Genomic DNA, 26,743 nt, shown 5'->3' on the forward strand with positions numbered 1-26,743 from the left:
GCCAGGCTAAATTCGTACTTGATGACGTAAAGAGAAAATATTACAAGAGTCAGTGCATTTAAAAAGTAAAAAATACATAAATATATTAAATCATATTTCATTTAGATAATAATAAATATAAGTACTTAATTATTAGTAGCTCAAAAGAAATTTGAGTAGAGGCGGAAGTGGTATTTCTGGAGGCAGATGAACAAAAGAGAATTAAGCAGCGCAAGTACGATTCTTAGATATTGATGATAACTTTTATAAATGTAAACGAGTATTTTAGAAGCACTTTTGAGAAGTAAAATAGTACTTCATTGCAATTGCAGAATGAACAATATCTTGAAACTATCTAATGATTGGTTGCCATTTTCATCAGTGCTATCTACGTACGGTAAGTTTTTGTGCTACGGTTTCAGGTGTAAACTACACTCATTGCATTCAGAAGGTGCAAGGACTATTGTGATACTGTACGTCTGAATATTTATCTTGTACATCTAGAGTGTAGTTTACGAATACATGAACGTTTTTATTTAAAAATACAGGTATAATGTGTTATTTTGCAAAGGAAGAATGATGTTTTAAGGAATTTAAGGGCTAACTTTATAATGCCAGCTCCAGCTCGTATACTCATTCAAAAACGAGAAATTACACTCTATTAATTTTATGAAAATGGGTCAAAACTTACCTAACCTTAAACTAACCCGTTCCTACCTGTACCCTACTTATCCCTATCTCACACTGCTCTTATAGGGTCCCCACCTGGCCGGAAATATTGCTGTTATTTTGATTTAAAGCCGGTGACCGGTACAAACTTTTTGCCAGCTCCTTTATGACCGGTTTTTTCAAATTTATATCTGTTAATATTATTCACAGGTTGTCACTGATTCTTTGTTGTTCCTTATTCACATAGATATTCGTCGCTAATGTCGTTGCCGCTCCTGATACACATAGTATTGCCGAGCGAGTGTCAGCGATTGAAGACGGGTTAGAGCCCCGCAGGGCACGTTGTTTTCTGTCTTTCGTTCTTGGGAACTGTGGAACTGGTTCAGATGAATCGGTTATTGTCACTGTCTTGCCTAAAGTAAAGACTTGCCTCCATTTGTTTCGATAATTTTAAAGAAGTAGCAGTTACTGGTAAATACAATAAAGTGATCAATGCCGATATCGGTTTCTACTTTATAGCACAATGTATCTATAAAGCTTATTAGTGAATGTGCTAAGAATATGCAGAATACAGGTGTGCTAATGCAATTTTGTTCACGATAATACATTTCCTTCCCATGGATGGGTCCGAACAGAGATACTTCGCACTTAGACCTATATCATAGGAAATTTTGAGAGGGTACCGTTTTTTTTTTATTTTCCAGAGTTGGCAACCCTAATTATATACTACCCTACTCTACTATACCCTTTTAAAGCGGTCCCACTTATCAATGCGCAGCTGAAGCGTGTATTGTAAACTTTACCTAAATTTCAGTAATGTAGGCGGAGAATATGTAAGTCATCTGCGTGTAGGTTAAGTTTTGGGACACCACTCGAAATAACTGGTGAAGAATTATAACACCACTCAGACTTACCTGTGCATCGGGTTGCGCCAACAAAGGAAGAATGTAGAAAGCATATGTGTACTATTTCTATTAAGATATATAAAATTCATTGTTATATAAATATATTACTTTATTCTTATTCTGTATGAGATATAATTAATGTTTTCGGCATTAGTGCTGTACCGCCGGACCACACGAGAAATTGAAAGAAGATTTCGAAGTGTACTAAATTAGATTATATTAGGTTAGGCCTTCAAAACAGAAGCGTATAAACTTTTCCAGGAAATCGAAAAAGGGGTGTTATTTAGTTTCTCCCCGAAATCACTTGGTAGTGACTCTGGCTCAAGTACCGGCTCCGGAACCGTCTAGCTCAAGTATTTGTATTACTTGGTGCACATTCACTTTAATATACGTACACGATAAGAAATGTTGAGGAAAATACATTAACCAACATAGCCAGGAACCCAGCAGGAGAGCCCGAGCGTAGCTAGGGGGGTGCGTCCGTAGAAAACAGACGCATCAGCGACGATGGGTATACACATAAATGAGGATAACGCAAAACGTAGTAGTTGAATAGCATAAAACATTTATGGTACCTTATGTGTGGATTTGGGAAAAATACTAAATGCCATCCAAAAGAAGTATTAAATTAGGTTAGGTTGGGTTAGACCAAAACAGTAGCGTGTAAGCTTTCCCAGTTTCAATTAGAAATTCGTGTACAATCGTGTAGAAATATACACGCCGTTTTCACACTGTCTTTTTTGCGACTAAATCATCACAAGTATACCTCTCCGTCAAATAATCCCTTTTGCCTCCACATACAGTGCCGCTTACATCAAAAACAACCGACAACAAACACTACTTTCTTAACTTCAACTACTCCCCTCACCTGACTTTCACTCATTCTTCCTCACAAAACAAAATAATTTCCTCCTATTAATTTGGTAAATTTCCTCAATATTAGGTTCGTGGATTTGTCGACGTTGTGCAGATCCCCCCCCCCCCTTCAATTATTCCATCAATTCTACCTTAATCATTACATTATATATTATTTATAATTCTTCTCTTTTAGCATAAGCATGTTATATTAAATTAAAATTTCATTTTATTTTTTGGAGAGTCTGTTTCCATAGCTGACATGAAAACATACGGTTTTGGTGGACCGTTATGAAAGTGGCTCTACAATTTCTGTGAAGTTCACAATTTGAGAGAGTTAAAGCAGAAAATAAGTAGGATACTAATGTTACCATTTAGTATACATTTTGGAATTAATTTTGGTTTCCGCTGATAGCTAGTGAAAACAGGAATGCGATCTTTAATCACGGGTAGGAGATCACGTTTGCGGGTGGTTCGGGTATCTGTGCTGAAGGTAGTAAGTACGAAAATTGAGCTAAGTAATAAATTAAGACTTTATTCTCAACTTGCAGTAAGTGTACACAAGCTAGTAACTCCTATCTCAAACTTGTCACCCTATTGTCCATCAAGTTTAACAATTAGTCAAACGCTTTACATTTAATTAGTATTAAAATCACATTAAAATGAAGGTTTGTTTTCGTAAAGTGACCACACCGTAAAGTCCAATACATAATAAATAAAATTATCTACATTAAAAAAAGTGATTGAAAACTATATTCGTAATATGATCTCATATTAATTGTAAACTACATTTCAACTAATATTATAAAGAAAGTCATGTAGAACTGCTGGGTACAAACTTACAATACTATATATATATATCACTATTTCATAAGGGAATATGCTCGGAGACCATGACCTGAACCATGATAATGAATTATCATTACTTTTTCAGTTTGAATACGTAATAACTGTTCATTTTAGTAAAATAAGGAAATTTATAGTATGTGTATTTAGTAGGGTGAGTCGAAATAAATATAATTTATGCCACATTTATTTCATATAGTCAGAACGGGAACATGTGTAGGGGTCTCTTAGCGAAGTATATACATCGAGTACGAGTGTCCTTCGCCAATGCTGTATCGGTACATCTCTGGCGATTTTGATTGGAGAAACTCGTGGACTCCTGCTTGCACCTCTTTCAAGATGTTGAAGCACCAAGGTTGCAAGAAGTAGATAATAGAACGAAATAAAAGATAGTAGAAGGGATGAAGGTCAGGGCAATACGCTGGATGAAGTTCCTGTTCCTCCAATTCATCGAGTTTCTGGTAGATTTTTGAGATTAGTGACAGCGAATGTTGTGAATTTGGAGTAGGACGCGCTTTCGCTTTTCCAAACCAGATACAATAAACATGGCTAATTTGTTGAGCACACAACTTGGCGTCTATGTCACATCCGCCTGGTATGAGTTCCCAGTTCAGTGATCCGTGACAATTCTACCAAATTTACAGCATTGTCTTCGTTGCACGACCGGGGTGATCTCTTCACCTGGTTGAAACCTTTCATTTTTGTAATCTGGTGATCTCTTGTAGACTCACTTTTCATCACTAATTACGATTCATCTCCAAAACAGTAGACTCTGGGATTTTTCAGAAATGTCCGACAGATGTTGCTTCGCCGTGGATCTCTAGAAAATGATCTCGGTCGTCTGTTGACAAATCCTGGACGACGAAGCTTGCGAACCACGTTGCTTTGTGACCCGTGTACATCAGCTGCCAATTGCCACGTTGATATTCCTGGTTCCCTTTCTTTGGCCACTATAAGAGCCTCATAAATGACTGCAGATGGACGTCCTGTGTGTGTTTCTTGTTGCAGGCTAGTGTCCTCGACTTTAAGCCGTTGAACCGCTGTTGTGCTGTACGTATTTCCACTACACATTCTCCTTCGACAGCACATATCACACTAGCAGCTGCCGTGAGAGTTAATCTTGTTTTCCCTGTAACGTCTGAGGAGACCACAATTACGACCTGTTCATCAATGATAACTCAAACTATCGAAATCTGTACTGGCTACATGAAAAGCTTCCGAAGCGTTAAGCGATAATTACGGCATTAGTCTAGCAGTGCAGGTCACTGCGTTTCACTTTGCCTTGTTTCTGTGCACCACCACGCATGATCATGTGGGGGTTGGCAGAAAACAACATGTATTTCGACTCAACCTGATATTTGATAACTGTACTTAATATTTTGATCTCTTCAGTCAACTTTTTTAAAGAAAAAGGTACATTGAAACGTTTAAATGTCTTTTTTCAGTGCTGTCTTCACCGTGGACACCTTCAACTCAGTCAGTAAGGGGCAGAACAAGGAAAGTGAACATTCAGAAACCAGAACAGCCAAATTATGTTAAGTTAAGACTTCTAGAAATAAGTAAACCCATATTTCCTGAGCCTAACAAGGATAAACCAATGTATGAATTATGCTTGAGACCAATAGAGATCCAGAAGAAAGTGGAATTGGTCGTAAGTATTATTATTATTTTCATATTCGAGAGCACCCTTACTAGTAGCCATGAAAAATTTAACATGTGAAATAAAATTAGACTTTTAATGTCTATGGTTATGCCTATAGGTTAAAGCGTACAAATGATTATTATAGATAAATAATGATGGAAGGATTTGTAAAATGGAAAAAATGGGAGAAATCAGAACCCCACTCACACCCACAGAGGAAGGTGGTCAGTTACTGAACCACTGTGCTTCAAATCTGAGGAGGCAAAAAAAAGAAAAGTCTATTTGTTTGTTTACACAGAGCCCACGGCATATAGAGAAAAGCTAATGCATTTAATATGAGCAATACATTGCTGACGGTCAAACAGAGATGGTTTAGTGGTTTTGGGATATATCTCAGCAAATAATGGGTGGACATATTCAATTACTAATGAGATAATAGGCGAGATAGTGTACAATACCGTTCTTCAAAAAAATTAGCTAAGTGCTTTATCGCCATAGAACGAAAACGAGATAGCGAGAAGTGGTTTTCCGCAAACGATTCAGAGTCTCTTTGTAACATACCATGACTATCCACATCACTTTATTCAAACCGGAAGTCCACCATTGTGCTGTACGCCAGACTGTTCAAATTTACTATCACTTCCGGTTTCAATACTGATTTCCACAGTGCAAAAGCGGTAAGGGATATAGATATGCAGTTTTTTGCAATCGATTCATTGCCTCATTCAGAATATGTTTCATCTTCCCTGTTAACCCTCTATCCAAACTGGAAGTTCTAAAAATTAACCATTTCCGGTTTCAACACTTATTGCTATGAACAAAAATGGTAATATATATAGCGATAAGCGATTTAGTGCTATCGATTCAGAGTCTCAGGAGAGCATATCTTCATAACTTGCATCACTCTACCATAACCTAAAGTATTGAAATTTTCTAGAGCTTCTGGTTTCAATACAGATCTGCATAGAGCAAAAGAGCTCCCTTGTGGTTAAGTGGTTAGCGTACACGCTCTGGCGTGGGGGACCCGCATTTAATTCCCGGTTGGAGCTCATATGGTTCGGAATCCACGTTAAGTTGTAGATCCACGGCTCACATATCCTCGATGCTGAAAGGGATGCTAAACCCAAAATCAAATCAAATCCATTCATAGAGCAAAATTTGTAGATATCGAGACTCGTTTTTTTATAATCGATTCAGCGTCCCAAAAATAGGTTTCGTCTTCTGCGTTAACCTTCTGTTTAAGCTGGAAATGGTTCAAATTAACAATTTCCAGTTACAGCGTTTGTGACAATAGAACGAAAACTGTAACAAATACAGAGAAGGGGTTTTTGTTGCAAACAATTCAGCGTCCCAAGACAACGTATTATGAGTATCGGTAACGCTCTTCTAAAACCGGAAGTGCTTCAAATATACTATTACTTCCGGTTTTAATAGTGATTTATACAGAGCAAAAACGGTAAGAGAGATCGAGATGTGGTTTCTTTGAATCGATTCAGCCTCTCAAGAATATTTTTCATGTCATCTATTAACCCCCTATACAAATCGGAAGTAGCTCAACTAACTATTTCTAGTTTCATCATTTATCGCCATTGAACAAAAGCAGTAAGGAGGGCGAGTAATGGCTTTTTGGTATGGATTCAGCATCCGATGAACAAATTCTATGTTTGATCTTATTTTGCTATTGCAATCAGAAGTTGAATTAATATAGTTTGGAAGTGTACCATAATTTCACACTGTGAAATGAAGCTCACTTGTTTTTATAACTATTATTTGTTTACTTTATGATAATATACAAAATACGTGATGAGATAAAAATATTAAATTTTGTATATGTTGTACATTTTTTGAAGGATTTGTGTTAATAGCAAATTTCAGTTAAGTTACTTTAAAAATGAAAAATTTAAATGTTATTCTCTACTAAATCCACTCTAAATGTAAAGTTTAGGAAGTGGAATGGTTAATTTAAACTAACTGTAGTAACATGATATACCGTAGTAATGTTCGAAATTGATGTACAGGTGCTAATAAAACAGTTGTCGAAATTATTACGAACTAATTACCAATTTGTAACACTACTATGATTAGAATGCAAAATAGAAACCTTTCGCACATTTTCCTTAACTAAATGATTTGACGAATTTTACAGTGCTAATGTGTATATCGCAGGGAGATCATTTCGACTGCCACTACTGGTCTCGTCTTCGGTTGCTTTAAAAAAAAAAGTTTTATGTAATGTTAATTTGAACTAATAATTGTGTGGTTTCAGCGTATTCATTGATTTTTGTACTTAAACTGACTGAAGATGAGAGTAGTTAAAGTTCTCGAAATGATCTCGCTAGGATAAACACATTAGTACTATAAAATTAGTCTTTCAACTTTAGTTTGATTTATCAAAATATGTGTACTTTGCGTTCTGGAACCTTTTAAAGGGACTCACTATTTAGAGGTTTTTAAAAAGTATTTCGTTGTTATAATCTTGCGTTAAATATAAATTCAAACTCAGAATAAATTCACTTCATCCTTACTGTTTAACACATAAATAAAAATCATTTGATCTTGTAATTTTTGCAAGACTGACATTATTTTCAGTTATATACAACATTTTTTCTTTTCTTTTTCTTTCTTTTCTTTCTTTCTTTCTTTCTTTCTTTTCTTTTTTCTTTTTTCTTTTTTTGCTTGCAAACATTACCCTAAATGGGTATATAAGACATATATACTTGTTTTTTGTTCTTGATTCGACTCAATTTTGTTTGTTTTTATTATTACTATTATTATTTGCAGAAAAAATACTATACACACTTCTTTCTAAAATGATGTAAAAAGTTTAAAATTAATATCTTGTTAATTTCTGTTTTTCTAGGAAAACAAACATGCTCAATTGTTGGCGAAAGATCTTAGGAATTGGTTCAATAACTCTCGAATGATTGCATTTTTCCATAGAAATCCAGTCAAGGAAGATGAAGTATTTAAGGTAAAGGTATTTCCGTTAGATATTTTATAAATATAACGTCTGATAATCCATTTTCTGAGTCGAGTTGATTTTGAATTTAACGTCCCTTTCAGCAGAGAGGTTATATCGGACGGGACCTACTGGTTAACGTGAAATCCGAACCATATAAACTCCCGCCGGGAATCGAACTCGGGTCTCTCACGCCAAAGGCGCGTACGCTAACCGCTTATCCACAAAGGAGCTCAATCCATTTTCTGTATAAAACTTATACAAAATAGGAAATTGTAATAAATTAGAAAAAGACCGATACGTTTTCTGTCTTTGTTTTATAGTAAATCTCAGGCTTGCATACAAATGGGAGTAACTGATAAAAATGATGGTTAATCGTTGTAACTTAATGAGTGACGGTACGTTTAGTTGGAGCGATCTTTTCTTATTATTAGTATTTGTTTATTTATTTAATTTTTATGCGTATAGATGATTACTTACAAACAACTTAAAATTGAGCGCCAAAAAAGTTAAAAATAACAATAAAATCTATGTTATTTTGGCTTTTACCCAGTGATAATGAGCGTAGATATTACTAAAAACACATTGACAAGTTCTACATTCTTAATTTAAGCTACTGGTAAGATAAACCTGTATTTTGATACTGCATTGCTCCGTTTCGAATTTTTCTTGTTTTTCCATTGGCAATTTTCTTTTGGTACCAAGTTACTTCCCGTTATTTATTTATTTATTTAATCATTGTCTATTCCGGGTGTTAATTTGTATCCCACCTTTTCCATATTTTCCACTTTTTTTTATATCATAAATATTCTTTCTATAGATATCTGCAAATTATTTGTTTCGGACAATAACACCCCTACCTTTGGTACTTCTCCTCCCTGTAGTGCTTTCTTTGACTTAGATTTGACCATATATATCTTTCATATGAAAGATAAAAGAAGATGTCGGAAATCATATGCCCGTCATAAAGTGTACTGTGCGCAGTTTATCAATTTTCAGAAGAGGATAATATCTTTACTATTCTACTTAATATCAATTTTTAAGTAGAGAAGTCATTCTTTTTCTCAAATACAAGAGAAAAAGCATGAATTAATTAGTAGGTCAATAAGTGAAGTTTTTACCTTCGTGAATAAACAGTGAAGTTTGTAAAATATACTAGCAAAATAAAACATCCCCATGACACACCAGATAGATAACAGTATTTACTGTTTTATATAAATTGGTGCGTTAAAATGCATACATTGATGTCAGATATATTCTACCTATAGAATCTACTTTAGATGATTTGTATGCACTAAAGAGCAAATATCCGTTTTCAGAAATTTGCTGTTTTATATCATATATATATATATATATATATATATATATATATATATATATATATATATATATATATATATATATATATATACGGACTTTTCTGTATTATTTATAAAGTATCTACTTAACTATTTTTCTAAGAGGTAGGTAGATTGTCATCTTCCCGAGACAATAGTTTTAAGTGGAACTCCTTCTTTATGAACTTTAGGTAAACTATGTATTACTGATAACGCAGGTGCATCAATATGTAACGTAATGTTTTGACAATATCTGTAAGCCGAGACTTCCAACAAAGGATTCATTTTCGTAATGACTTTTCCAAGAAGGTTGGAATTAACTTTCATGTAATTAGAGCTGTAAAATTTAGGAAAAATTTCGCATTATTTTCATTTTTGTCAATGATAGTAAACCACTTAATTACACGCCATCTGTTAGAAGTTTGTAGAAATATTAATGGGCGTCTGAGTGTATAACTTAAGAAATACAGTAATGTGATGGAAAAAAACATTTCGATCAACTAGTTCATAATTGTATTTGGGAAATGAACCTTTTAAGAATGTTACAAGTATAGCGAATGGAGGAGGAATAGTGTCAATAGAACATACTTGCTCTTTGTTACTGTGTATACACATTTGTAAAATTAATTTTATTTATGTCGTTATGCTCTGTAAACATAGTTAACGGATTTATTACTTATTTATTTATTTACGAACACAATTCCAAATACAGCTGAACGCCAGTTTACACTGAAATATCTAACAAATCTAAGAAATGAAACATAATACAATAATAATAATAATAATAATAATAATAATAATAATAATAATAATAATGACATAGCAATAATAGGAACAACAACAAAATAACAGTATGTAAGTGATAAGAAGAAGGTTGACAATAGCTGACTAAAGTTTATCCACCAAAATGATGTCGTAGTTCAGAGTTATATGCAACTTCAGAATTAAATAAATCTATGGATGTATGTGACATTTCGTTGTATAGCCTGTAGAACAGAGGAAGCCTGTAGAACAGAGAACGTTGAACTATTGAAAGTCTAGGTCGTACTATATGAAAAAGATGTGTGTTGCGTGTTTGTCTGAAGGGGATTCGGAAATACAATTCTGAGAGTAGCGTTTCGGTCCTGAGTTGACCATGTGTGAGTTTATACAGATATTTGAGGTCACTGATTTTATGACGAATGTCAGGTAGTTGAATATTTAGTGTTTGAAACAGTTCATGTTTTGTCATCACATGTGTGCGAGGTGCTCTAAGGCGTACTATTGCAGGAAGAAGTTTAGAACTGAGTTTAGCCGAGATAGGTTTGTAGGAGCTGCCATTGTCCAGATAGGTGAACAATATTCCAATTTAGGAGAAATTATTGTCTTGTAGAAAGTTGTTAAGGAAGAGATATTTCGTATTTCTGTTAATCTGTACAGAAATCCTAGAAGACGCATCGAGTGCTTAGTGATAGTGTTTATATGTTCACTGAATGTTAGTTTTGTGTCAAAAGTAACTATGAGATCCTTATGACTATTTACTTTCGTAATGGGCAAACCATTTATGTTGTATGAAGTGTGTACAATATTTTTCTTTAGGGAGATTGTCATGAATTTACTCTTGTCGGGATTAACTTTTAGAAGCCATGTGTTACACCAGCAGGAAAAATTATCTATGTCATTTTAAAGTAGCTCAGAATCTTCTATACTGTTCAATTCTCTGAAGAGTTTGCAGTCATCTGCAAAAATAGGATTCTGCTGGAATTTGAGGTGAAGCAACTAATCAGGCCATCCATATACAATATGAATAGGAGTGGTCCAAGTACACTTCCCTGTGCTACTCCGGAAGTTGCAGGTAAAGGTTTAGAAATCAACCCCGCCAAGACAACTCTCTGGGTGCGACCTTGTAAGCAGCTATTCAACAAAGATAAGAGTGGTCCATGAACACCGAATCTATTGGAAATTTTGTACATTAGATAAGAATGGTTTATGGAATCGAAGACATTAGATAAATCGAAATAGATTGTGTCAAGTTGTGCATTGTTGGAAATACTATTTTTAGCGTTATTTATCAGGTTACTGAGGTTAGTGAGGTAAGAGCTATTTGACACGAAACCATGTTGGGCTGTGTTAATATAGGGAGAGATGTATTTGAAAAGTCTGTCTTTGATAATTTTCTCGTAGACGATGAATATGTTTGAGAGTAGCGAGATAGGCCTGTAGGATGGCACATGATCTTTCGTTCCGGATTTATAAATGGGGAGATATGGGCTATTTTCCAAGAAGAGGGAAAATGGCCTTCTAAGAAACATCTATTAAAAATGAGCGAAACAGGAAAAGAAATAATAGATGCTATGGAACACCGAAAGATCGAGCTTATATTGTCAGGGTCAGAGGCTCTTTCGGACCGGAGAGATAATAAGAATGACTCAAACTCTGGTGGAGTGGTAGGTATATGAGATAACGTGAATGGGCAAACAGATTGAACATGGGGGGTAAGTGAGTGGTATATTTGCGTTTGAGAATTTGTTAGAAAAGAATTCATTAAAAAAATCTGTTCTTTCGTCATCTTCTGCAGTTGATACACTGTTGTACATTACAAGAGGTATGCTAGAAGTTTTGGACCTAGATCTGATAAGAGAACTCTTTGGGGTTGTTGATGCTGGTGTCTGAAATTACGTTACTGTGTTAACTTTTTCTGTGATAGTCTGTGCTTTTCGTAGATATGTAGTTGAAAAGTATAGATGCCTATCGTCTGACAAAGGTAGGCCAACAAATTTTAATCTTAACTATAGAACATTTGCTATAGACCGATTTTCATGCAATATGCGTTTTGCTAATTTGTCATGACAGTTTGTAACTGTTTCTTCGGATTTTGTATGGATACTTGTTTAACTCATTTCCTCAAGGCTATAGACTTTTCACACAAAAATAAAATTTCTTCCTTTAAGAAACTAACTCTACGGCATGTGGAACCCAGAGGTTCAATGCCTCATTCACGAAAGCTCCCCATTCTCTATTGACTTCTGTCCTTAGCCAACTGGATCCGGTTTCTACTTTGTATTTCTATTTTTGCGAGATCCACCTTAATATTGTCATCTCGCCTGCGTCTAGATCTTTCTAATGGTCCTAGTTAACATTTTGAAAGTGTTCCTACTTTCTTCCATTTTGACTACATGACCTGGCTGCGTGAGCCTCTTAGACTTGATGACCCTAACAATATTTAGTAAATGTATAAATTACTCAGTTCTTCATTATGAACTTTTCATCATTCCCGTCCCTCTTGGGGCTGAATATTCACTTCAGGATTTTATTTTCAGGTATTTTCAGCCTGCGTTCTTCCCTGAAAGTATGCGATCGTGTTTTGCAACCAAACAGCACAACAGGGATAATTATCGTTTCACATATTTTAAGCTTCAAATTCTTCGACAGAAGATTTTGTCGCGAAGATTTTGAACTTAGTTTTAAATTAAAGATTTACATTTTTAGTGTATTATTGTAAAATATATCCTTGAGTTCCATTATTGTGTTCTATGTATTACTTTGTTACAATTAATTAAAATGTTACTATGGAAATATGTCAATAAAACTTGTGTGATTTGTGATTAATCGTGAAAATTAGACTACTGATCGTATGCAAGTTCATGATGAGATACGAGTGTAAGTACAAAACTTAAAGGAATTATTATTATTTCTGTACAGTTTCATAAAATGAGAGTAGACATTTAAAACAATATTTATTGATTCAATGTTTTTCCACAATTCAGATCTTTATAATACAAGCAACAAATTATGTAACGAACTCCTTTAAAATTTCTCATGATGAAACAGTGTAGTTTCTAAAGCTAATTCATATGGGAAAAAAAGTTTAGTCTCCATTCATTAGCCGTTATAATGAAGAAGAATCGAAGTATAGAGAAAGCATATCACTGAAAGTAAACATGTTAAGTGAATTTAATTTTCTCGGTTGTAACAGAACTCTTTATGACTGAGGGGGAGCGGTGGCTCAGTGGTAGAGCGCTCACCTCCGGTGCTTGGGGTCCCTGGTTCGATCCCAGCTCGCGCCGTGTGGACTTTGTGGTGGACAAACACCGTGCTCGTGGATTTTCTCGGGGTTCTCCCGTTTCATCTCACTTTCTTCATTTCACCATTTCATTCATTTCTCATAATCACCGTCTCCTTTAGCCTAACCGGCATAACCGTGGGACGTAATTTCATTTCATATTTTCTTTGTGACTGAATAGAAAACAGTCTTGCTTTTGTTACTGGAGACTGGGCCTGATTCCTTGCAGATGTATATGTAGTTCGGAATATCTCATTATACTGCAAATTCCGCGTACTCTCTATATTGAGTAATGAGGTTGAAATTCAAACAATCGTGTAAAGCTCCGAGAGCGTCAAAGCAAGTGAAAAAGCTATTTATTTCTATGACCTATGGAAGACGGAGGTTTAATACCACATTCATAAATGCTTTTCACTGACTTCTGTCCTCGCCAGCTTGATCTACTTTCTATTCCTGTTTGTGCGAAATCCATCTTAATATTGTTCTCCTATCTGCACCTAGGTTTTCCCAGTGGTCCTTTTCTGATTGCGTTTCCAGTTAAAATTTTGAAAGTGTTCCTACTTTCTTCCATTCCGGCTACATGACTGCCCACCTAAACCTCGTACATTTAGTGACTCTAACAGAAGTAAATTGTATAAATTATGTAGTTCTTAGTATGAAGTTTCCGTCATTCTCATACCCCTCCTTGTCGAGTCTTAGTATTCACCAAGATTTTATTTTAAATACTCTCAGTAAATCGTTCTTTTAGACTAAAGGGACCATGTTTTAGAGATTTATTGTATGACAGACTTAATTGTCATTTTATATATTTTAAATTCCAAGTTCTACAGAATTTGCGAAGGAGTTTGTACTGGATAAAAACACTAATGCTCTGCTCTCAGTCAGCTTTTGATTTCTTCATGGATATGGTTTTGTTCTATTAATGCTGATCTTTCACTGGAAATTCAGTGAGAAACTAGAAAATGTAATTTCATTAAAGAAAACTTATTATTTATTAAAGATATAATTAGTTAAGTACATTATTAACATTTGTACATAGTGTTATCAAAAATTGTTAGACTATAACTTGAGAAACGAAAACTTGCACAACGTATATGTCACATGTTTATGTAGCAGCTCAGGGTTTGATTCCGATGGATGAGTTCAGTGTATGACTTTTTGTGTTCGAAATTATGACTGAAAATTTTATAACATTAAAGGACAACTCATTTATTATTAGTTAAAAAAAATTAACTTTCCAAGTAAACCTCGTACAAAGGCAGCTCTGAGAAATTTCTCTTCGCAAACAGACAAAAGTGTATATGTATGTGTGCGTCTTTGCGACGCAGAAAATCATTTCGCTTCTACAAGTATGGTTATAAAATTTACTCCCTCTGCATTCTTAACCACAGTGCTTCATGGCTATTTTTAACTATTACGTTATCCATTGCGTGGTGTTGGTGGCTAGGAGCACCTTTGTGAGAAGGCACTGGCAACAGTGCATTCATTCTAGATGAAGACACCAAAGATATAAGTTCAGAAATGACTTAGTGCTTCGATTTATTTAATTTGTGAGTAAGAAAATTATTGATAAGTTCAAATAAGAAAATTATAACAAAAAAGAAATGTCTTAAATAGAAGAAAAACATTGAAACAGTGCAACTTGGTGAGAAGAGGATGGACAAAAACTTTTTCATACAGACAAGTTAGTATTGAAAGGGTTTTTCCCTCTAAAAAGAAATTTACGCGAACGGGAACCGCGCGTTCTTCTAAAGGGCCTCAATTAAATATAAAATCGTACGGTTAAAATACAAATAATTGCCATAAGTGTTTAGTGATGTCTAATTGAAACATATATATAAATTTCTAGTTATGCATGATATCTTTGTGTTTCTTTGATTTCCTGTATGCATGAAAACAAAACACTTTAAGCAAGCGAGTAATTCTAAGCTCCGTTCATACGTGTAATTTAATACGTAGTGATAACGTTGTAAATACAGCTTAATATTGTGCCCTTACACTGGGTTACACAAGCACATTCTGGTCTCCGAATTCTGGGTTTAGTAGGTTGGAAGTGATGGTTGTGACAGGTTAACTTTGTGGTGCCTCTAGGTGTATCTGTGCGCGGGTCCGGTATACATTAAAGACGGTACTATTGCATGGTGGATCCGGGCGGGGTGTAGCTGGGGGGACCCGCAAGGTAAACAATGGTGCAAGGCTATTTGACGGTAATGTTCCTAACCACTAAAGTCAAAATAAGTACCGGTACAAAAGCACTATATTATCACTCACCCACCCGCCTATAGTTTAATAGTAAAATAGCGGAATGCATCCAGTGTGGAGTAACCAAAATACCGCCACAATTTCACCATCTATAGCTCGGAAACCGAAAGCCTGCACAACATAATACATATTTCACAATGCTATATAACAGGTTAAGGTTTATCACCACGCTGAGCTTGATCCCGATCGAATGACTTTTTGATTCGAAAATATGACTCAAAATTTGACCACACATAGCTCGAAAAACAAAAGCCGAAACACCGTATTTCACAGGCTTATATAGCAGATGAAGATCTGTCACATGTCAGATTTGATCCTGGTCGAGATGAGTTTGGTGTATGAATTTTTGTTTACGGAAATATACTCAAAATTTGACCGCCCGTAACTTGGAAAACGAAAGCTTGCACAATATACTATTTCACACTCTTATATAGGAACTCAAGGCCTACCCCATGCCAAATTTGATCCTGTTCTTACGTGTTTTATACATGATTTTTTGTTTTCGTAAATATGACTCAAAATGTGACTACCTATAGCTCAGGAATCAAAAGCCTGCAGACCAATATTTCACATACTTATACAGCAGGTCAAAGTTTACCACTGTGCTAGGTATGATCCCGATTGGCTGAGTTCTGTTAAACTCCTATAATATATAGTGATCGTGAATCTTCAGGAGGTAATCAAATAAAGGATGAAAAAAAGGACTCCTTATGAGTAGGACATTAATATTGCGAGCATTTACGTTCACAAATTATTACATGGAAGTTCGTAGTAGTATGCATTAGCAGTGGAAGAAAGAAAAGAAAAAGATTAGTATTTGAATAAAACATATCACAAAAAACTGTTAAATAAATATCCCTATTCCGTAAAGAGATCACTTCTTGTAAAACACTTTACACACATAAGTAAAACGTTCACAAAACTGAGTACAGATTTAGGAAGATATAACAGCAAGCGCCATCATATATATTCTTTCATTAATACGCACAGCCAAAGGAAACAGTATATGACGTAGCTGAAATATAACTGTAGTTTATAGTGCGATATTTATAGTATGTGGTGCTTTGTTACGCAGTAGTTAAGGCAATAAAGTAATGCCTGACTGACTTCCGTTTGGTGATCCACCTTAATTTAGCGAAGATACACACGCAATATAGTATTTTCTACTTATTTCTTTATTCAGTCCTCTTTCACTCTTACTCATCTTGATTTCAGTCTTTTTTGTTTGAGATCGTCTGTAAGTCAAATAGATAACCCAGTAGGTTTAGAACAGAAGAAAATGTATGAGCAAAAGTCTCTCATGTTACAGGGAGGCAGCAGATATTAATTCTTAAAATACTCATTTTAACACTTGATGTGCTTGTGTATAGTGCACATAAAATATTAACAATTATACCCAGGTAAAATCTTGTAATGCTGAAGGAAAAAAAATGTAGAAAATTCCTGCAACTTAAGTTTCCGATGTGTGACTCAATCTGCCATACGTCCAGAAAAGCGTAATTTGCAGGCGACAGTACAATTAATAAACGTAATATAAAATGTAATGGAGAGTAGCTTCGTAGTACATAAAAATATTATGAAATAAAGAGTTTTATACATACCGATTTTAGCTGAGAAATGTCATAACTATGTTACCATATCATATTATACTTCTGAGTTGAACTTAACAGAGGATGGAGCTGTGATGTGAAATTTCAGTGCTGGTTTGAAACATTAAGATGTATATAGGGGATATTTCTTCGCTGACAGTATCGTTAAGCGGAATGAGAATTGAACCAAATGTGAATTTGCATTTCGCATAAAATGGCGAATGTGATTTTTATGTAAATGACAGCTGATAAAATGTTAGGCGAAGAGGAAAGAGTCCGTTGGAGAAGTTCCAAGACAGGAGCAAAAACTTCTCTTTTGAAACCATATTCCCTATAAAATGTGTTCATCTGTTTAGAGTTTAACGTTCCTTTTCAGTAACAAAGGTTTATGAAACATGGATGTATAATTTAACTTGGAGACCGTAGCGGGAATCGAGTGTGGTTTCTTTACACCTAAAGCGAGAACGGTAACTACTTAACAGTTATGGACCTCATATAAAAACACAGTATGTCCCAGTTAATGAAACTACAATATTCTTGAGCGGTCCCGGGTTCGATTCCCGCTGCGGACACTCGGTCGAAAAAGTGTAACAGCTTTTTCAGGCCAGCCATCTTGAGTGAAGTTTCTCCTGGATTTCCTTCATTAACACGGGCAAATACCGGGATGGTACCTAACATAATGGTCCCAGGCTGCTTTCTTCCTTCCCTTTCATCGGATAGTGGACTACCCGAGGGACGTCATCCCTCATACATGACGGGTTAAATGGCCTTAGATGCCCACAATTCCTAATCCTACAATATGTCTTAAATCCTGTTTAAAAAGAAATGGTGTTAATTCTGACTTCAATATTGCTGCAGCTCTAATGATTGCTTTTAGTAAAATATTGATAGAATAGAAATAACCACTTAATTTGCAAAATTAAAATAATGGCTTTATTTATTGTTAATTTTGGAACAAAAATGTAACCTAAATTTTATTATTGTATTTCAGATGAAGGTTATGCTTAAGAAATATAATATCACATTGAAAATATATGGTAAACCGATCATCAGCATGGCAGTAGAAGGAACAAAGTTTGAAGGAATTCTTCCGTTGATCCAATCACAAAATGCCATGATGTTCACTTCGAGTGAACAAATAGGTCAAGCTTTGAAACGTTTGAAGAAATTTCCACAGTTCGTCTTACTAGGTAAGAATCTTTAAGGTTATGAATGAATCAACTTGTTTGTTCCTCTCCGTGTAGGTAGAATCCAAAGTGTTGAATGCACTCAACGCACACGAGAAATTTTATCAGTCGGACGACTGATGAACTTGCGTTGTTGATATACTCTATGCTCTGAATTCTTTCTGAAGAAAGATAAGTGAACGTAATTAATTTGTAATTGTTCGTTGCACATCCTTGCATCATATTAAAAAATTAACGTTATACTTTTCCCCTACTTCCTTCGTTGTTTCAGCACCAAATAGGCATGAAATCGGTCGCTAATTATGACTTTCCTCAGGTAAACTCCAAAGGCTTATTTCTATAATAGTAATCCGAAAGTAATTAAATATTATGGTAAACTGTGGATCAATTACAGCACGTCGTGTATAGAGAAAATCAATGAGGAAATGAAACTGTAGTTGCAGTTTTTTTTTTATTTTATTTTATTATTTTTTTAAAAGTAAGCGAGGAAATACATTCTCAGTTTCGGAGTTTAAACAACGAAATTGCTAAGTATAAATTGTTTTCTCGAATTTATTCCGTGCGATATTAAAAATTTAATAAGTTTAATTATAACATATTATATGCTAGGGACGCTAATTAATAAAAACAACCTTACCTAGGCCCTCCCATTTATCTAGTGGTGATGCCTTTATCGCACTGGGTCCCGAGTTCAATTCCCAGTGGGAGAGCTGTGTAATTTAAACACATTAAGGTGGTTCGAATTCCACCTTAAACTGTAGGTCCATATTTCCTCCGTGCTGAAAGGAACACTATACTCCAATGCAACCAATCTATCGTACATTCTATCCCTGGAATGTAAAAGTATTGCCTTCAAATTCTTACCTAAAAGTCTTGAAGATTGATCACAAAGAAAGAGTGAACTATTTATAGATTAAGAGGTGAGGACTGGAAACTGAACAATATATAAATATATATGAAAAAATGTATCCTGTATGAAAAAATTATGAAATCCAAAGAAGCAGTCCACGATGGAGTTGATGTCATATATATTTAGTACGGTATTATCATCTGTTGTTAATTAATTGTAGTTTATTTTTCTTTCTCACCACTGAAGCTGTATGAGGCAGGATCTCTACTTAAAGTGGGATCCATACCACTACTACTCAAACTGTTATCCAAATACTCTCACGAGAAATTAAACCTGGGGCAGGTGCACCACATAAAGCACGCGTATTACCTACGGGACCACCCACTATTGTGCTTTTTTTAGTATGTAAATTGTAGTTATCCAGTAAAAATATTCACATTTTGTCTAAGCTTCTTTGGATAGAGATTAATTTCGTGAATTTATCGTGCAGTACAGTCCCTTGCTACTCCCCTTTATCTTGGCACGATAATTGTTTTCTTTATTAAGCCTCTAATAGCACATACTTTCCCAATCTTCTTTTTCATTCTATTCTTCCTTCTATTACATACTTCAGGATTTTTTCCCCCTCAACGTCCTTACCATTTCTTGTCCTCTTTTTAAGGAGTTTGGTCTAACAAAACTTGTTTACATATTTACCCTGACCATGTGTCCGTTTGACCGAGAGACAAAAAACTACTTGGTGGCTAAGGAGCGCAAATAAAGATGGTGGGAGACTCGGGTTCGATTCATGGCGGGAGCTCATGTGGTTCGGATTCCACGTTAAGGTGTAGGTCCACGTCTCATATAACATCGCTTCTGAAAGAGATGCTAAAATAAAATCAAGTCTTAAGTCAAGCAAGTAAGGATGGCTTTCCAGTTTTGTAAGCATAAAATAGTTTCCCCTTCCACCAACCACTGAACACTGTCACTAACAATTCCAAAACAATAAACATTACTTTTAAACTGCTATTTGATCAAATTGTAACGAAACACATCATTTGTAGCAGAAGCACGTAATTATATTTGCGCGCAACTCGAGATGAATGACATATCATGAACTTTCTCCCAGTTGGTTTATTCATACTTCTTAACATCAGTGATACTACATCCCACGTTTTATTTTTAAATTTATCATAGTTCATAGTATTTTGGCTTTGGAATGTAGGTTTATCATTGTTACGTAACAGAATGGCATAAAAAAGTTTTCTTATTTCCCCATTCCCCCTCAAAAGTATCATTTACTTCACAAATATGTATGACTTGTTAAGTTAAATTTAGTGTGACACCGTGAAAATCTGAGCATAAACAACACAAATCGAGAATAAAATGTATAATGTATAGTAATGAATTTAACTTGATAACCATAGAATATAAAACACGAAATTAAAGAAAAATAATAATTAAATGAATAAATAAATTAATGAACTAGAAAAGAAAAACATCTAGTACGACAATGGAGAGAGAGGTGCTTATTAGCTAATAGAACTATCAGCGCCAGCGTTTCTAGACAAAACTGCGGGAAGATGCTCTCTTTTTGTGTCCCATAGAGAATAACGAAACGTTGTTTATTCAGTATAGCATGCATTTTTTTCTTTCGTAGAACCAGTGAGCTTGCTCGTGACTATAATATGGCTAGTTTACGCGTCTTCGGTGCGGGAGACATGGTTCGGTTCGTGGTGAGAGCTCATGTGGTTCGTATCTCACGTTAAGCTGTAGGTCCAAACCAACCAATCATAGAAGCAGTATCCCAAATAGAAATTCGTTTTTGTTCCATTAAACGTAACATGAAATTTTTATACTGAAAGGAGAAACAGCTAATGAAACTTAGTTTTAAGAGTTACTAGACATGTATTATAGTTTTGGAATGTCTAATATTATGAAAATTCTTATCTTTCAACGTTTGCAGTGTGCTTTAGATATACAGTGGATGGGCAAAAATATGGAAACACCTGGTATAAAAGAGGTAGCCATTTAAAATACGATTTGCGTGTGAATGGTAGGTGTCTCTGTGATCACTGGCACGTCCTGTTAGGTGTACAACGTGGCTAATCGAACAGATGGGTAATTAGAGTTTAGCGACTGGTTCGTGCAGATTATCATGAATCATATCTGAGCTGACAGAGTTTCAAAGAGGGCAATTCTAGGTGTGCGTATGCCGTGACGAAAGTAGCGGAAATGTTTGGTGTATTAAGAGGCACAGTCTCAGAAATCATGACTGCCTACGAGTGTTCCGGAAAAACCGCATCAGCGAATACCAGCGTGGACGCAAGTGTGTGTTGCGGTAGGATTATGACCAAACAAAAGATCACCACGGTGCCAAAAGTCAAAGGTGAGCTGAACACAGTGCTTACAAACCCTGTTAGCATCAAAATAGTCAAAGAGAACTCCACAAGCAGGGTATTCATGGCAGATCTGCAATTCTCAAACCACTCGTGACTGTTGACCATGCTACTATACGGAAACAGTAGTGCAACGCCCATAAAAACTGGACACTGGGCCAGTGGAAGACTGTCATATGGTCAGATGAGTCTTCCTTTATGCTGTTTCCAACTGCTGGCCAAGTTTACATGTAGAGAACGCCAATATAAGCGTACGATACAGACTGTTACCAAGAGTGAAGCATGGCGGTGGTTCAGTGATTTGGGTAGCCATATCCTGGTATTCTGCCGGTCTCATCATCATCCTGTATGGACATGTCACTGCTAAGGACTACGTAACCATTTTGAGTGACCAGCTGCATGGCATGGTAAAACTTTGTTCCCAGATGTTTCAAGATGACATAACCCTTGTTCATACAGTTCACATCGCCCAGGATTGGTTTGATGAGCACGAATATGAAGTGTCACATCTTCCATGGCCTCTCGCTAGACCTCAATATCATTGAGCTTTTGTGGTCAGTGTGGAGACCAAGGTACGAACCTGCTATCCACCATTGTTGTCTCTACAACAACTTGCAGCTGCTTTGGCAGAACAATCGTACAACATCCCTTTGAACAACCATACGCGACCTGCATTTCTCCATTCCTTGTCGACTGCAGGCCATTCTGCATGCCAAAGTTTGTCCTACTCTCTATTAATAAAGATAATGTGCAATTTTTCAGATGTTTCCATATTTTTGTCCATTCCCTGTACATAAAGTAGAAACGTTTACTTTGCGTTGCAACGAAATCGAAGCCCTGATTGTCTGACTAGTAAAATAATGTTATTCTTAATTAGATACTTTCTCAATATTGCGCCTCGCCCAATGAGTGACTATCCTGGTTGTAGTTGGGAATGGTTTGCTCTCTCATATCAAACCGCTCAACTGTCTTGAACGTTAAAACAGACCAAATGTTTTTTGAAAGGAGGATTACACTATCTGTTTTAAAGACTGAACTTATAGTCTTTGGGTGCAATGAATTTTATTACCGGATTCGTGCAAAATATTTGGTAAACTTATTTTCAAGTATTCAGTTTAATTTGAAGTGTTACTAAAATTTGATATTTATTTTATTATATTTGTATCATTTCAGCTGGTATTGTGGATGGACAGTTCCTCAGTAAAGACGAATTCGTAGAGTATAATAACCTTCCTAATCTACCCACACTTCAGGCGCATTTGAGTGCATTGTTGACTTCAGCTGTATCGAGAACAACTCAGACATTAACTTATCAACAACAGGCCCTTACCACAAACTTGCAGCAACATATAGATAGTCAAAAGAAGTAAAATAAGATCTTTTAAATAATACAAGGGGAAGGGAAGAAGTAACTTTACAGCTTGTATACTGTGGTACATAATCTGAAGTAAAATTTTTTAAAGTGGCAAATATGGACCAGTACAAAACCCAAGTTAAGGCACACAAAGTATTATGATCATAATACACATTGTCTTTAAATTAAAAAGAAAAAAAAAAAAAACCTATTATAGTAGCTGTATTCGTGTACAGCTACTATTATGTAGCTGTGTATTGCTGTTTAAAATGCATGGGAAAGAAATGGAAAAGGAAATGTTCAGATATTTGAACGAGCTGAAAGTTGAATTTCATTCCTTGGTGGCAACTTGTGCGGGAAGCCACATGGATAAAATATTACAATTATATTGTTGCAAGCTAAGGGAACAAATCATACATAACGTCCTAAGTCTGCTATACAAGTATTAGTACATTAGATAAGTATCGTAATTTTTACTTGCGTGACTTCCCTTAAGATACGCCACTGGTTTCATGTATACCCATCTTTCCCTTATATTCTGATCTTATATAGTTACTGTTGCCAGATCATTAAATAAATTTGTTTGCCTTGGGCAAATCTAATCACCTTGAATAAACTAATAAATACGAGTATTAGGTATGGCCGATTCCGGAATTTTTACTTTCCGTAATCCTGAAAATAAAATGGGAAAAATTCCAGACTTCGGGAAAAATCAGGAATTTAATAAAATCCGATTTCGGAAAAATTCCGGATCTTTTCCGAAATCCGGAATTTTTCCGAATTCCGAAAATTTCCCAAATCCGAAAAATGAAATTTCCGATTCCGGAAACTTTTGGCCATCCCTAGTTTTTGTATAACATTGATCATTAATTACGAAAATGAATATAATATTGTTGTGCATCTCTCGAGACAATACCATGCCAGCTTTCTGTTTTGATTGTCTTGATCCAAAGTCTTGTTCAAGTAATGGTATTTTGATAGTCAGGTTAAAGAGTACATGACGAATGTAACTACTATAATAGTATAATTTCAACCCCTCAAAAATAAATAAATAAATAAATGAGTACCATAAATGTTACGACATACATTTAAATTTTTTTTTAAAAAAATAAAGTACTTACTTTCCGTGAAAGTTGCACACATTATTTTGAAATGCAAGTAAAACTGTTTAAATCATCTCTAATATACTATATTACTATCTACATTGTGTGGAATGATACTTACGTAGTGCGTAGTACTATGGAAGTGCGACAGTTCCATAAATTACATTTTATAGTATTCGTAGTCTACTATAATGTCTATTTGGTTTCAAGATAATTTAATCTCAAAGCCTGATTTACTTTATGTAAAATTACACATGCTCTACATATTCATCGATCTCTAACTGTAAAGTTACTTGATTCATATCCTAACTTTGTATTATTGAATCCTGTATATATATAAAGTAGCTTTGTTAACATTTTGTAATAAAATATTTAAAATAACTTTTTTTTGGTTGGAATTATTCTTAATTTATCTTTGAATTCCCTAAATTCTGATTTTGTTCCTTATAGCGCATTAGGATTGTATTATTCGTTTAACACTTAATCTCAAAACTGAATTACATGGTCTCGAAGTAAAGTTCTCTGCATCTTCGAATGACTCCTAATCAGGAACGTTAGTATGTTTACTCAATCCATATCATCTTTGGTGTTGGTCAAAGAAAATTAAGTAAGAAAATTACTTCTTCAGAAGAATCAAAACAAACTTCAAAATATGTCAATGTACTAAGGACTTACAAAATATGTAAGTCCTTAGTACTGAGCAAATGTTATGAAATTTGGTTTAAGGCACATTGATTATTGCACCCAGATATAAGTCTATAGAACCAAACGAAATATTATTTTTTCTGGTAAACAATATATATATATATATCACAAACTTAAAATAACGGAAAAATAACTTAAGCACCCTTTGATCACACACCAAAGATATATATATAGTCCAGCGGATTTAGATCTTGGCTTTTTTAAAATCCATTGTCAAGAGCAAGAGCTAGTGAAGTGGTTCTACGATTCTTGACTTTATAGGCTGATGCTAATCCTATTGAAAAATATATTTTTATATTTCATTTTTTTTTTTTAATTTCATTTCATTTTTATTTCATATGGCATGGAATAGAGGGCATTGGAGAAAAGACAGAGATACAAAAGAACTTATTAAGTAAAGGAGATGTGAACACATACAGAAGAGGAAGAAGAATCCTAGAAGTGATTAAGAAAATGAGGAATGAGAAGAAGGACATAAAAGATAATGGAGGAGTAGTGTATAAAGTGAAATGTAAGAAATGTAACATGATATATATTGGAGAAACAAAAAAAAAAAAAAAAAAGCTTAAAGAAAGAATAAAACAACGTAAGGATGACGTGAAACTTAAAAGAGAAAATAACGCGATATATAAACATGTAAAAGAAACAGGACATTATATAGATTAGGAAGGGGTACAAGATTTAGAAAAAGAGAATAGAACATTAATAAGAAAATAGAAAGAAGCGAGAAGGATTAAGAGAGAAAACAAGCGAAAGATTAATGGATTACACAAATGGACTTCAAATTCAAAAGAAAAAAATCACGGTTATTAGGGAATTTAATTGATATTTGGGAATAAGAAGAAGAAAAGAAAGAGAAAAATGATAATAATAGTGATTATATATATTAATAGGAACAGTTATAATATAAAAAATTGAAATGAAACGGTAAATTATAATAATATCGTATTGTTACATTATATAAATTTAAAATTTAAACTTTAATCACTTAATCAATCATTAACTAACGTATTACAAGCAATACATAATAACATGATAAGTGAATACAAAATTAATTATTTTTTTTAAACAAATAAATTTATATTTCGCCAGTAAATAATAAAAATCCTTTCCTGGATTCAATACATTCTTCGGAACATCGTCAAGCCTTTTATGATGGTGTCAGCCTTTTATGATGTCTGTACTTCTATCTTATTGCGGGTTATAGAAGAAAAATCTCGTCCAATTCTTTACCAGGAGGTAATGTGCCTAAGATAGATGACACATTCCCGCGCTGGATGGCAATGCTGATACATTGGAAAAGGAATGCAGTAGCTCGGGGGTCACCAGTTTTCATCGCTAATCGATGAGGAACTTCGTTAATGAAATTAGATTCTTCGTGACCCCAAGACCTACTGGTTTCTATTGCTACTGTTACAAACCAATATTTGTCCAGTAGGTTTGTGTATTTTAGTCTTTTGTCAGATTCTCTGTGAGCGGCGACGAGACCTGCCTGAATTGAAGAATGGGGTATGTTGGAAGGAGCAAATGAATCGGAACATGTGAAATCCCAGACTAGTGCTTTTCCATTTTTCCACGGTACCAAGGTCATACCGTCAGGCCTTTTACCATCAGAGCGGCAACAACCATTTGGTTCTTTTATTGAAGGAACTCCCGCTGAAACGAGGGCTCTACAAATGATGTCGTTCAAATTATGAAGTGGAGATTGTCTTTCCTCACTTTTTTTTTTTTTTTTTTTTTTTTTTTTTTTTTTTTTTTACATGAAAGACCATGTAATCCTTTATTATCAACATATGCGTTGCAGGCAGGACAGTGGTGAGGCTCACAAATATTAGCACCTAAGCGCAGAGCTGTAGCAATACGAAAGCTCTCATTAGAAAGGTGTAGGCCGAGTGTGTGAGAAGGTAGGGCTTGAAGCCATGCACCGTTTTTGGAGGAAGAGACAGCTAACAGCCTGGCTTTGTCATCTGGGTTATTATTAGCTGATGATAGGAGTGAAGATAAACGAAGCTTAACTATGGGTTCATCAAAATTATATAAGAAGTAACAATGGATATCAATAATTTAATTTTAGGATGTCT

At 34.9% G+C, this 26,743-nt stretch overlaps 1 protein-coding gene across 3 annotated transcripts; it reads left to right on the plus strand.

The window, feature by feature from the left end:
• The first annotated feature begins 29 nt into the window (after positions 1-29).
• On the plus strand, positions 30-23,950 carry mRpL10 (mitochondrial ribosomal protein L10). 3 transcript variants are annotated; one of them, XM_081761218.1, is made up of 5 exons: positions 30-214; positions 4,700-4,905; positions 7,757-7,867; positions 18,077-18,275; positions 22,674-23,950. In XM_081761218.1, the coding sequence occupies exons 1-5, from the start codon at positions 187-189 to the stop codon at positions 22,868-22,870; spliced, it is 741 nt and encodes a 246-aa protein (XP_081617344.1). In that variant the 5' UTR covers positions 30-186; the 3' UTR covers positions 22,871-23,950. The 3 variants fall into 3 exon arrangements, with proteins under 3 accessions (XP_081617344.1, XP_081617342.1, XP_081617349.1); XM_081761216.1 differs by having other exon boundaries at positions 47-376; XM_081761223.1 differs by lacking the exon at positions 30-214 and adding an exon at positions 433-452.
• Positions 23,951-26,743: the final 2,793 nt, after the last annotated feature.

This window comes from Thermobia domestica, chromosome 1 (assembly GCF_964235325.1).
Source record: "Thermobia domestica chromosome 1, izTheDome1.hap1.1, whole genome shotgun sequence".
NCBI classification, from domain to species: domain Eukaryota; kingdom Metazoa; phylum Arthropoda; class Insecta; order Zygentoma; family Lepismatidae; genus Thermobia; species Thermobia domestica.

Coding starts and splice junctions, on each gene's coding strand:
- mRpL10 (XM_081761216.1), top strand. CDS start 313: ATGAACAATATCTTGAAACTATCTAATGATTGGTTGCCATTTTCATCA. Junction 377..4,699: donor ATCAGTGCTATCTACGTACG/GTAAGTTTTTGT, acceptor GTCTTTTTTCAG/TGCTGTCTTCACCGTGGACA. Junction 7,868..18,076: donor AGGAAGATGAAGTATTTAAG/GTAAAGGTATTT, acceptor ATTGTATTTCAG/ATGAAGGTTATGCTTAAGAA.